Genomic DNA, 14016 nt, shown 5'->3' on the forward strand with positions numbered 1-14016 from the left:
TTTTAGTTCCTCCACAATACTAGGGCGCTTGCAGGAGTCGATTGAATAAACAAGGTGGAGCAATGTCGTGTTTTAGGAAATTATGAACTATGTCGTTGCAAGGCAGTATTTCTAATACATTACGACGTTTTGGTCGCCGTTATCAGTGCGCTTAGAGCTTATTTGTTTAGTTTAACAACGCCTTACAGACGTGCAGTTCATTAGAGGAAAAAGCAGTTTGCTGGCTAGTTTACCTAGCGAGCGGTTGTTTACATAATTTGACATTAAGGTGAGATAGCCACGTGGAGAAATCACTAATTAGACGGACTGTTTTGTCGTTTGGAGAGCATGGCAGAGCTACACATTGAAGCGAACGCGTGCGGCCTCATGGAGCAGAGCGAGCACCGGGAGACCCGCGGCTCCGTTAGCATGCGCCTCCCGTCGCCCAGCTTCGTTCTTCCAGCTCGGAGCGGTTCTGCAAGTCCGGGCCTGTCTGCGTCCAGAGCTGTGTTCGGCTTCCCGATGAAAAGCAGCCCCACATCCCCATCAGAGTCCACAGAGAAACCGGGGTCCCGGTGGGTCCGGCTTAACGTCGGGGGCACCTACTTCATCACAACCAAACAAACCTTATGCAGGGATCCCAAATCCTTCTTGTACCGACTCTGTCAGGAAGACCCTGATCTAGACTCAGATAAGGTGAGCCTTCAGGAGATGCTTGCTCGTTACGTTTCCACCTCGTTTTTAAACAACACGCCGTGCACATTTTTGAAACCTGAAGGCTTTATATGCATACTCGTGTATGTGTTAGTGACATGAATCATTGATTTTGCGTATACGGTGCACCATCCTACCAGATCTAGGCTAGATCAGATATACACATTTCCACTGAGAATCCCTTCAAAGCTATGCATTCCAGCAGATACTACAACTCTTACAAGCAGATACTAAAACTGGGCTTGATCAGAAATCAGAAAGGGTTTTTATTATGCAGGCATTCATTAAACCCCTTATTATTCCATCATTATCTATGATTAATAGTGCGCAACCTATTTAGCTAAACTTGTCCCACTTCTGTGCCTTTCTTCCTCTTCTGTGCTTCTGTGTTTTAGCTCTATTTAGGTCAAGGAGCAGGAAAATGACATGAACTGAAATGTACCAATATAACCATGTACAGAGTGTCTGCAGATATCCAAGTTACTTTAGGGTATTTAAACCCAGTTTAAAAACGCTTTTGTTTGCAGTAGGAGTATACTGTATAAACACTTTCCACAATGACACACATATAAATTAAAATACAGAACTACGTCATGGAAGTCACACCATCAAACGGGTCAGTACTTGCTGTTCTTCAGTCACTTTTAGTCCGAGTTTCTCATTTTGGCATGCCTTTTTCTCTAAGGTATATATTTCACATGCAACCCTGCCTTGTGTGAGTGATGCTGTATAATCCAGTATGTGAGACATGATTTAAATGCTTTAAAAAAAACCATGTAACTATATACAAACAAAAGTATAAAATGTGCACAGGTTAAAAAGGTTTAAGCTTAAGTTGAAGGTAATGACAGTTTCAATGTAATCCCTACCGAGGTCTTTAACTAATATAAATACAGTGTAAGTAAGACTTTTTGTAACAGATACTATATTAGACAGTGTTGTTGAAATAAAGTCTAATGTGTCAGCTGTGACTCCTGCTGCAAAGATAATAATGCTCGATATTGGGTGGATGTGTTTTCTGTTTTGTTTTTTTATGTAATCATAACATTATCTTTTTCTGCACAGGATGAGACAGGAGCTTATTTGATTGATAGAGACCCCACATACTTTGGACCTATCTTGAATTACTTGAGGCACGGAAAGCTGATCATCAACAAGAACCTTGCAGAGGAGGGTGAGATAGTCTGTGTTCTGTGCTTGCTATGTCATAATAACAGTGTGCTGTGGGCTTTCTTTTAGTGACTATTTTATGTGTAGAGAGAGAATACAAAGTGCAGGAATGGTGGCTGCATTAAGTGTTTCATCATTGTAGGGTAAAGCGTGTCCAAATCATGGTGTTTGTTATACTAATTTAAACCTGTTTGTTGATGTTTCATGATATAGGAGTTAAACAAACTCAATGACTTTTTTTCTGCTTGAGTAGCTAGTAAAACGTGACTGGACATGCTATGTTATGGTGGTGTGAGGTAGCTCAGAGCAATGCAGAGTTGATTGTTAGTTTTTAACATTAAATTTTTTTTAAAGATCTACACATTATACTAGATGGGACCCAAAAATTCCCGGAGTTTCAATCTGCCGTGCGCACCTAAGCAATTTTACATTGAAGTGCTTAGGCATCTATGAGAAAGCATAAGGAAAAAACGTCTGGAGACGTGGCACACCCACAACCGGATCTTGCACCATGACAATGCAACTGCACACACTGTGTTGTCAACCAAGGAGTTTTTAGCCAGAAACCATGTGGTTATTGCTTCACATCCACTGTATTCGCCAGATCTCGCTCCCTGTGACGTCATCTTATTCCCAGAATTAAAAGTGACATTGAAGGGGAAAAGATTTGCTACTGTGGAGGAAATCCAGAAGAAAAAAAAATCACAGGAGGCTCTAGACATGATGACAAAAGATGAGTGCTGGAAATGTTTCCTGGAATGGGAGAAATACTGGGACAGGTGTTTCACATCACAAGGAGAGTACTTTGAAGGGGATTAAATGAGAAACGCTGTACATTTTATAACAATATATTAGGGCTGCAACTAATTATTATTTTGGTAATCAATGAATCTGTCGATTATTTCTTTGATTAATCGATTAGTTGGATTAAATGGCCAATTTTTATTTTCTGGAATTTAAAAAAAAAAAAAAAAACTTCTTTTTTTCATTCTGCCCAGTGTTGTCCTTCAAACACTTTGCAAATTGAAGGTAATTAAAAAGGTATTAAATTTGATTAATGTTAATATTTAAAAAAAAAATGAATAAATAGATTTTACAAAATTTTAACATTATTTTTTGAAAAACTAAAAACAACTGATTGTCCACAAGCGTTAAAGCAGAAGTTAAATCACTATATTAAAATGCTAAAAAAGCAAAAAAAACAAAAGCAGAAACTAAGGGTTAACTGGTAAGGGTGGGGGGGGGGTATCCACAGTGATGTCACAGACCCAACTAATCCATAATGAAATTCGTTGTCCATTATTTTAATTATCGATTATTGTACAGCCATAAACAGTCGGTCCCTCTCCAGCTACTCTTTTCTTTCTTTTAAAGTTGATAAGACAAAAAAAACCAAAAAACCTGCATTTCATGGTACCAAGAAACCACAATGCTCTCCGTCCTGAAGACTGTCATGTTGCACAACTTAGACGAACATCCTCACCTGTGATTTGCTGTCACTGGAGAAATCTTCCAAAACATCTCCTCAAAGAAAATGTCACCATATCATGGATTGCACATAGGTTTTAAATCCATTAATCAGTCCCTCCAGGATTTTGTGATTGCAGAAATTAATGCAAAATCAAGCAAACTCCACAATATTCGTAGGAACTAGGAATTTTTCAGAATTACCATCTTTCCTTAGATTTGGACCAACACGTGTCATGTGACGTCATCACAACAAGCATTCAGTCAAATGCCTCTTTGATTCATGTGTGTCGAACATGGGTACTGCTGAAAGGTTGCATTTACCAACAAACACTGAAAGACCGTGCAAAACAATTTCAAGCAATTGCTGGAATTCAGGTAGTTTTCCGCAAAAAAGAACGTAAATCTCCGCAAGTTGCAATGCAAATTTTGATGGAAAAAAAGAAAAACGCAACAAATTCAAGCATTTTTGGCTGCAACAATCACTAAAAAAACGCTGCAAAACCCTATACGGACTGATTTATGTGGCACGTCTCTGTGAATTACCTGTTACTATAGAAAGCTATGTTCTATTATAACCAGGGCATTAATATAAACCTGGTAGTCAAACTACTGTCAGATCCATGCTTTTATTAAAAAAAAAATAAATAAATAAATAAAAATCAACACCTTCATATCAGTCAGACTAAAGAATATGAATGCATTGTGGCCGAAGCATTTTAACGCATTGTTTTATCTTGGGCACATTAAATTGTCCGTGATCTATAAAACATGTTGCTGAAGATTTTTTTTTTTGTTAATTGCAAGATGCTTACTTTATATTTTAAGGAATGATAAGTAAAGATTGCCAGTGGTAGCATTCCTCCACGTCTTGAATTGTCTTACAAAAAAAAAAAACCTTACAATGCTGTCCATTCTGGCTCCTGCAGGTGTTCTAGAGGAAGCTGAATTTTACAACATTGCGTCATTGGTGAGGCTGGTAAAGGAGAGGATACGAGACAATGAGAACAGGACGTCTCAGGTGTGTGAGAACGAAGCCAGGACGAAGGGTGCTTTTGTGAGCTTGTTACTTGGCAGGTCAGCTGAGAAAGTGGATTAAGTCCCGGAGCTGGATTTTGAGTTCGCAGTTTACAAATTGCACCCTCAGGTCTTTTATGATAAGGAGCATGCCCCTTCTCTTTAAGCTTTATAATCAATTAAGTGAAAAATAACTGAAAATTGGTGTTAAGTAGACAAGTATTTTCCTATCCCGCAGAATAATTAACTAATAAAAAAACCCAACCAAACTGAATGTAACAGTATGTGGAGGAGATGTTAAGCCAGACCTTAAGTACTGTTTCACTGCCTTCATTATGGTATTCTTGCCTCTCTTATTCTATCTCAGTGTTTAATTACTTGTTTTTGATTTCTACAATAACATGTTTTCCTGTCTGGATTGTGGTTTGTAAAAAAGGGTCTTTGTATTTTCAGGGCCCAGTCAAACATGTGTATCGTGTACTTCAGTGCCAAGAAGAGGAACTCACTCAAATGGTCTCCACAATGTCTGATGGGTGGAAATTTGAACAGGTGAGCTGCCTTTGTGTCAGCTCGACCCTTTAATTAAGGGTTTTGTTTTTTTTTTTGTACGGAATTGTTTAACCGTAACATGGGTTACACGGAATAGCACACTGCCATTCTGAATACATGGTCATGTGAAAAAATAAGTACACCCCATGGAAATTGTTGGCTTTTTTGACATATTTGGACAAGCAAACATTTGATCCTCTTTGAAACAGTGCCTATTAATAAAGTTGATGCACTCCATCAGATTACACATAAAATGTACTTTTTGTAGTAATTTTTACAATTTAGATGAAAAAAAAACAACCCATATCAGTCACATGGAAAAAGTAAGTGCACACCTTCAAATCCATAAAATTTGTCTCAGGGGTTCAAGATTGGGTGCCAATAATTAGAACCTGCTTAGGGAGTGCAGGTGGAACCTGTCTTTATTTATACCCCTCTCATATCTAGTGTTGTTCCCTTTGTTATTGAGGTGTGTGGTGTCATCATGCCAAAATCTAAAGAGTTCTGTAAGGCCTTCAGAAAAAAAGGTTGTGGTTGCCTATGAGTCTGTCAAAGATTTCCAAATTATTTGAAATACATCATTCCACAGTAAGGAAAATAATCTACAAGTGGCGTAGATTTCAAACGACTGCCAATTTGTCCAGGACCGGACCTGCAGATTCTGCAGACCGTCTGATGCAAAAAGAAATCTCCAATAACCCCAAAATTTCATCACAGGATCTCCTAGTAAGTCTTTCAACTGTTTGTGTCAAAGTGCATGTGTCCACAATCAGAAAGAGATTGCGCAAATTTGACCTGCATGGGAGGTGTGGCATGAAAAAGCCTTTGCAAGACAACAGTTTGCCAATGAGCATATAGGCAAAGACCAGACCTTTTGGAATAATGAGCTATTTGGCCACAGTAACAGGAGACCTGTTCGGCGGTGACCAAAGACAGCTTTTCAGGAGAACCACCTCATACCATCTGTAAAGCACGGCGGTGGAAATGTTATGGTTTGGGGTTGTTTTACTGCCTCAGGAACTGGACAGTTCATTGATTCAACTATGAATTCTGCATCATATCAAAGAGTGCTTGAAGATAATGTGAGGCCATCTGTCCAAAAGTTGAAGTTGAACTGAAAGTGGACCTTTCAACAGGATAACGATCCTAAGCACAATTGCAAATCCACAAAGGAATGGCTAAAAAAGAAGAAAAGGAGAGTTATGGAATGGCCTAGTCAAAGCCTGAATTTGAATCCCATTGAAATGTTATGGGGGGGATTTGAAACAGGCAGTACATGCCAGAAAACCCTCAAACATCTTGCAACTGAAAGAATATTGCATGGAAGAGTGGTCAAAAATTCCAGTAAGCCTATGTCCGAGACAGGTGGACAATTATGCAAAATGCCTACAAGACGTTCTTTCTGCTAAAGGGGGCAGTACTAGCTTCTTAGGCCAAGGGTGTACTTACTTTTTTCCACAGAACAAGATCACATCTATTGATCTAAATCTGTTGATATTTCTGAAGAAATGATTGAAGAATATAATTTTCATTGTGGTTTTGTTCAGGTATGTCAACTTTATTAACAGGCACTGTTTCAAACATGAATAAATGTTTGCTTGTCCAAATATATAAAAAAAAAAAAAGCCAACAAGTTCCATGAGGTGTACTTATTTCTTCACATGACTGTATAGCCCCCTATTCTGTAAGTTGGTTTGTTCTTCTTAGCTTGTTCTCCATTAGTCCCTTGGTAATGGCATTTACTCAATGGAAGTGCACATCTGTAATTTCAGTCTAAGTGAATTAGATAAATGCTTGAACTCATCTATTAGTAGATGGGTAGTTACTCATCTATTCATTCACTCTGAAGAACTGCAAAGCTCTTGTAAAGCCTTAAAAGTTTAGCCCGTTGTTTTTCACATTTCAAGCTTGCATGCCGTAAATTAGTTTGTGACGTTATCTGTTTTTGCAGTCTGTATGAATTATTTGTATTTCAACTGCTTATATTTATTTAGTGAACTCTTTGATGCCATGAGTTTGATGGATTTGACTTGTTTACTCTTCTAGCTTATAAGCATTGGCTCCTCTTACAACTACGGAAATGAGGACCAAGCAGAGTTTCTGTGTGTGGTTTCCCGGGAACTCAACAATTCCACTAATGGTATTGTTATTGAGCCAACTGAGAAGGCTAAGGTGAGGTCAAAGTTGAAGTCTATGTTTATCATTTAGATTTTTTCAAATAGATCTGCTCAAAATTTGATAATTTTTTAAGGGCTGCAATTAATGTTAATAATTATAATAGCTTATTGACAAATTTTTATACCCAATCACGTAGTTGGGTTAATTTGTAAATAAATAATTATTCCCTTAGAAATTAAATAACTTGACTGAATACAAGACATTATTGACATTTATCAGACAGATTGTCATGGCATGAGAATATTGTCATGTGCTTATGTTGAACCCATTCATTAGAGCACATTAACATCAAATGTATATTCTATGATCTTTACCATCCAAAAATGTTTAACGATTGCAATATAAAATTGACTTTATCACAAACCCCATATCAGAGGTTACCGTAAAACACGAGAAATATCAGTTGACCATGGTATCAGTATATTGTGCCTGATCTGCGACCACAGAGTTGTAAATAGAATTCAGTAGATTTGAGAAAAATGTATCCATGCTTACATGCAATGTATCAGGATCATTTGCATTGTTCTTCTGGTCAGCCAAACCACTGTTACATAAAATATAGGGGTTTTTCCATCATCAGATTTATTAATCTGTTAACTCTTCTTGCGATCTGTTTATGGTCCATGTTGTGTTGATTTACTGGCTGATTTTTCCGTCTTTCACACAGATCCTTCAGGAGAGAGGTTCCCGGATGTGAGGAGACCTTCTTCGCTGTGCTGACACAGATTTCCCCCATCTCCCCTCTTCTCCTCTAGTCTCCCTTCTTTAACCATACAGCTGACTCCATCAGCTCACATGGCTGCCCTTCCTTTTTATCACCCTCCTCCCTTGTGCCTTTCCACAGTGGGGGTGTCCCCCCCCTCCCTGCAGTGCTGCAACATTGCCCATCCAGCACCATCACCTGAGATCACTGCTGTTATCAAAAATGTAAAAAATGCTACAAAGTTAGTTGATCCGTGTTGACTCGCCTCACTCCGTGCGGGACTCACCATGATGACTAGGGAGGAGTCCAAGTAAGATTTTCGAGGTCGTCACTATAACAACTAATGTAGTCATCCACAATGCCTCGGAACTTGATCATTAATTGCCTTCATATCCTCGTCATAATTATCTATAGACTATGTCATTGCTGGCATGCTAGTTACAAGGAATGCTTGTGCCCTGGTCAGCTAGGCTGTGTTTCCATCATCAGAATCTCCTCAGGACTTCCAGGGGTGCAAAAAAGTAGACAAAACAGAATCGTTTGCACCCCTACACCCTTCTCATAGCAAGCACATTGACTCACTGTGTAAAACTGAGCGAGTGTATGAGTGAATATCAACAGCAACACTCACTCGTTATCATTTCAGTGTCTACCACAGCCTGGCTTGGCCTTTGAACATGCAGAGCCATTTGTTTTCAGTTTGTAATGTATCTTATAATTTACCTGTTCTCATTTGACCCACCTGAGTTCATTGACAGGAATCAAATGTTCCAGGTCATGCTGGAGGTGTTTATTCACCCCTCCTAACATGGACACGTCAAAAAGAAACATGCAGTGTTGGTGGCTTGTAAAGATCATGAATATGGTTGTATTACAATAGAGGCTGTTATAAAGTTGTTTATGTATTGTAACAGTCACATTCGACTGGGGAAGCTTATGAATCAACTCCTTGTCCTAGTCTACTTTGTCCAGTGCCTCGTCACTTGTATGTAAATTTTTGTGTTGTGTTCTCCCTCTGGCTATTCATGTGTGACTGGAAAACTGGTCACTCCATAGTCTTATTTCACACTATTTCTCAAGAATAGTTTTGTTTCTCTTTATATAAGTGCATCAGTTCTTTGTCTATCACAAATGAGCTCCATGAGACTGTTGATGGACAACATACTCAAATGAAAGTCACGGCAGAACTTTGTTCTGTTGAATGATTGTTAATTTTTTTGACTTAGTAAGTTCAGCTCTAGCACTCCATAGAACTCTGTCTCTAACTCTATTTTGGCTGTTTAACTGTTTATATCACATATTTAAAAAACAAAACAATTAAAATGTTAGATAAGTTGTAGTGGAATAGCAGTGAATGTTAAGGGCTCTATTTTACATGGATTGAGATGCTTGCCCTCATGTCAAAAATCTTGTATTACTTCAGGTAAACTGTGCTTCTTTCATATTTTGACATCAGGGCCAGTATTTGGTCCTGTTTTACACTGAATTGCCCTCATTGTTTGATATTTAGCCACTTAAGACTACCTTTCTAAATCAAATTACACACCCTTAAAAGTTATCTGCTAGGAACAAGTGTGCTTCATGATCTTCTGACAGTATTTTAACATAAGATCCTTGTTCAGTATCACATAGAATGTAAAACTGCATGCTTTGATGTTTGTTTCAATGTCCATTGAAAAGCAGCTGATGGCTGTCACAGGCAGCATGTCAATGTGAATTTTTTTTATTTTTTTTTGGTTATAAGTGCACATTTAAAAGCACGAATATATATATATATTTTTTCTGTCCCCTGCTATAAAATGTGAAGCAAAGGAGAAGTGGTTGCCAATTTAAACAGTCTTTAAATTTTCACTTTGATTTTACAAAGCAGAATTTTATGAGAGGGATAATTTGTAAGGCAACTCTAGATAGCCCAGTAGAAAGGTTCCTTATCCTTTCTTGCATTTGGACGCTTAGAATTTGGCTCGATTTCCACTCCTAACAATAATCTGATCTGATGAAATGTATCCCGCGGAGTGTTTCTTTTTGTTGACCTACAATTGTTTATTATTGAAGTTTTCATATTGAGTGTCTGAGCTATAGATCTCCCTGCTGCAGGAAAGTAAGATTTGATCTTCGCTATTGTATTTGTTTTATGACTCGTGCAAAATAAGGTAGGTGGGGGGGGATCACTGAGACAAAATCAGCTGTGTCTATACTCTGTACTATACACAGTTGTCATTTGTACCACTATCAGTGTCTAATGTTGTGCACAGCATTTCTTAAGATTTTCCTTCATACAGGGTTCTTAACACAAATGCCTGGCTAAGTCAGTGTATAATGATCCCTTGTTTCAGATTCCATGTGTATTTAGTTCAGGTTGGCTTTTCACATTTTCATTGTGTGAGTGTAACTGGTTTATGTTTTTTCTCCCATCCTGAAGAAACATTTTGTTTGCACCCTTAATCTTTTACTTGCACTGTAATTATGTCTGCATCTTAAACTTTCTGTTAAACAGCAGAGACATGGAGATATATCATGTCAGTACACTTTACGTTAGGTCATTTATAAAAAGAAAAAAACAAAAAAAACAATTATGTAACGGTTCCCTAATTAATGGGAGGATTTTGTAAGATTTATGTATCATAAAGACATTGGAGCATGTAGTCCCATTGAATTATAGATTTATTTTCCATGTTTCCTCTCCCATTTCCTTTTTTTTTTTTTTTTTTTTTTTTGTGTGTGTGTGTGAAACAGTCAAAAATGTTTTATGTAGAAGGGGGGGGAAAAAACTTCACAGCAGTTATTTGGTGTTCTGTCAATCTGTGGGGAGGGAAGGGGGACTGTGTTTTTTGGTATGTGAACTTGAAAGCATGCATTGTGTTAGAGTATATAATATTCTATACTGGGACTTTGTCTAGCCTTGTGGTAGTGTAGGGGTAAAATGGTGCATGGACAGTTTTTCAGAGAGTCTGGATGCCATGTGCAAGGGGAAACTTTCAGTCAGTCAGTCAGTTCGCAACTCCTGTTTATTGTGTTTTCATTTTGTTTTGTCCAAACCTATCTGGATAAAATGTTTAGCACTAAATGGATATTTAGAAGGTGACCCAATTGGTCAGGGGCGCAGACCTGTCTTATTTGTTCACATTAAAGTCTGCCACAATAGTCAGCATCACCTGCATGCTTGGATATACAGTACATACACACGTGTGCACGTGGGCACACATACCAAGAAAGGCATTTAAACTTGTATTGCAAACCTGCTCCTTACACCAGATGTTTTGAATGTGTTAAGTTATCGACTGTATTGATGTCATGTGTGACCTTTTGTCTAAACAAAGTTTGTGGAGCTAAGTGTTCTGGAAATGAATAGTCAGATTGTCCTTTAATATATAAATATATATATAAACAGTTTTGTTTGTTTTTTAAATGTCATCTGATGCCGTTTCTTTCAGGGTACAGATTGCAATGAGGCGGGAAGAAAGAAAATATCCGATTTTTGTCATAAAATGTCTGTGTTTGAGGTTGTCGGTAGTGTGTGAACTCTGAAGGCAGTGTGAGAAAACCATTCTCCTGACAAAAACTTCCTAAAAACCCCTAATTATTCCCAATTTTGCTCACTGAATTTTGACATAGACCATTGTAATGGAAAGAAAGACAAAAGAAACTCCCAGGCTGTCGAGATGAGATAGATAGCGTCTGAAGTATTGGGCTAAACAGCTCCTGCAACGAGTCAATATGCTAACAGTGAGGGGGAAATGAGCTTGGTGAGAATATTTGAAGAGTTAAGAGAATTCGAAAGGAAAACAATGAAAAAGTGGTGGTCATTAAGGGGGATTTAAATAACATTACCAAGAGGAGGGAGGAAGCTGAGAGTCGTACCGCAGAGGCTGAGGAACAAATACAACAGACGGGGGAGGTGCTGTCTGAACTGCTAACGCTTCAGGCCCAGCTTGAGGCTAAATTGACATATCAGGAGGGTAGGTCCAGGCGGGAAAACATCCGTATATACGGGCAACCGGAAGGCAGCGAAAATGACCCATCAACCATCAGCTTCATTGAAGAACTACTGAAGAATGGGCTGGGGCTTAACCCAGCGACAGACCTGCTTATTCAGAGGGCTTATAGAGCTTTGGCACCCTAACCCTAACCCTAACCCAGGAGTATCTCCATGGGTTCTATGAACCACACAACAGGGGTATACCATCCAGTTTTGGTTCATTCCACCATGCTTCAACGGAGTGGTCCCTTATGATGTGAAGATAGATCAAGTTCTCTCACTCCTGCAGGAAGTTCCTCCTTTAGAGGAAGTGGATTTTGCAGCCATTATTTTCTAGTACCAAAGAAGGATGGAGGTCTGCGTCCTATTCTGGACCTGCGTCACCAGAACTACACACTTGCAAAGTGCAGGTTCAAGGACTGGTTTGTCATGATATATCTGAAAGATGCTTATTTTCACATTCAGTTTTTTCAGAGACAGACAAACAGTTATTCAGGTTTGCTTTCGGGGGCAAAGTGTTCCAATTTCAGGTGCTTCCTTTTGTTTTAGCACTGGCACCTCGCACATTCACAAAGTGCATGGATACTGCTTTGGGTCCGCTGACATTTAATAATAATAATATGTTGAATTTATATTGCACATTTCCAGAGCTCAAGGACGCTTTACAATAGCAATACAATAATACATAAATAATGAACAATCATGGACAAACACAAAATGTGAAAAACAATGAACAATCAAACACAAAATATGAAAAACACAGTACAGATAGTAGTCACTGAGAGCAAAATGCATAGCAACACATTAGCAACATAAATTACACTGAGAAAGCAGATACGTTTTAAGTTGAGATTTGAACTCTGAGATAGATGTGATACTGCAAAGAGTCAGAGGGATTGAATTCCGGAACTTTGGTGCTACAAAACTGAAAGACCTGCCACCCATAGTAGAGAGATGAGATCTAGAGACAGAGATTTCAAGGCATCCGTATGCTGAACTACCTCGATGACTGGCTGATATTAGCGCAGTCGGAGGAACTGGTTTGCCAGCATTGGGACAGAATTCTCAGTCATTTGCGAGGTCATTTTAGGTCATATTTATGCAGAAAAATAGAAAATTCTAAAGGGTTCACAAACTTTATTGCACCACTGTACAGGTATGGCCTAATGACTTGTCTAACTCTAAGTAGACTACATTTAGCAGCTTACTCCATTTATTAATTGTGCATGGGCAATCTGTGTATGGGCATGGATAGCGATGACTGCTCCTAAAACACACTGTCTAAAATGCTGCAGCAACAAATACCTGCTAGTTAGTTGCAATTTGCATTCTTTACACTGCCATATTCACAATCCTAAAAAGAAGAATAAAAAAGTATTAGATACCTTATTTAACAAATGACATAAGTAAATCAGATTATTTGATCAAATATGATTTACTATCAGTAGGAGGTTGTCACATTCACTTGGTGACGTTCATCAAACTGCGAAAGATTTATATTAGGAGTGGGAACAAGTACTTGTAAGTTCATAGACCTCCTCTAAAGTGCATTTGAACACTCATGAAAACAGATGCTTTTGTTTACATGGTTCTATTGTCTATTTCAATAAGACACACATTACACTTCTTGCAAGTAATTAAACTGATTTCAGTCACAGAAAATGGCAGTCACACACTGTGAGCACCTTGTCTGAACTTGGTGCTCCCCAAGTGAAACTAACTTGTGTTAATCAAATCTCACAGATGACACTATTTATACATTTTATGTTGGACTAGTTAAATATATATATATGTATCACTCCTAAATACATATGTTTAAATAAAGTGAAAAAAAATGAAATGTGTCATATCTATGAAGGGCCTGAATAATTTTTTTGAATGTGTACACAAGTGTTAAAATGTATTGTCTAGTACATGTGTCAGTGCATGTTTCAATTAGTCACATATAATATAAATGGAATCCATAATCCCATAATAAGAGAATTAACAATTTATAATAAAAAAACAGGTTTGAGATTGAATTCTAGCATCTTAAATGATGAGCAGTTTACAGCATGGATGAAAACTGATATTGAACATTACTTGAAGGAGAGCGACAATGGAGAGGTGTCCCTGGCAATACTTTGGGATGCTTGTAAAGCTGTATTGAGAAGAAAATAATTGCAGAAACCATATTAGCTAAAAAATGAAGAGAAGTTCCTTAAATTACAAACAAAGCGCTGGAAATGGAACATAAAAATACACAAGCTCAAAGACCAGG

General features: G+C 38.1%; 1 protein-coding gene across 1 annotated transcript; it reads left to right on the top strand.

Moving 5' to 3' along the window:
• On the top strand, positions 1-11186 carry kctd2 (potassium channel tetramerization domain containing 2). The gene is made up of 6 exons (XM_017484331.3): positions 1-675; positions 1759-1867; positions 4260-4351; positions 4801-4896; positions 6943-7068; positions 7742-11186. The coding sequence occupies exons 1-6, from the start codon at positions 328-330 to the stop codon at positions 7769-7771; spliced, it is 801 nt and encodes a 266-aa protein (XP_017339820.1). The 5' UTR covers positions 1-327; the 3' UTR covers positions 7772-11186.
• The last annotated feature ends 2830 nt before the right edge of the window (positions 11187-14016 follow it).

The sequence above is a fragment of the Ictalurus punctatus genome, chromosome 13 (assembly GCF_001660625.3).
Source record: "Ictalurus punctatus breed USDA103 chromosome 13, Coco_2.0, whole genome shotgun sequence".
NCBI lineage: Eukaryota > Metazoa > Chordata > Actinopteri > Siluriformes > Ictaluridae > Ictalurus > Ictalurus punctatus.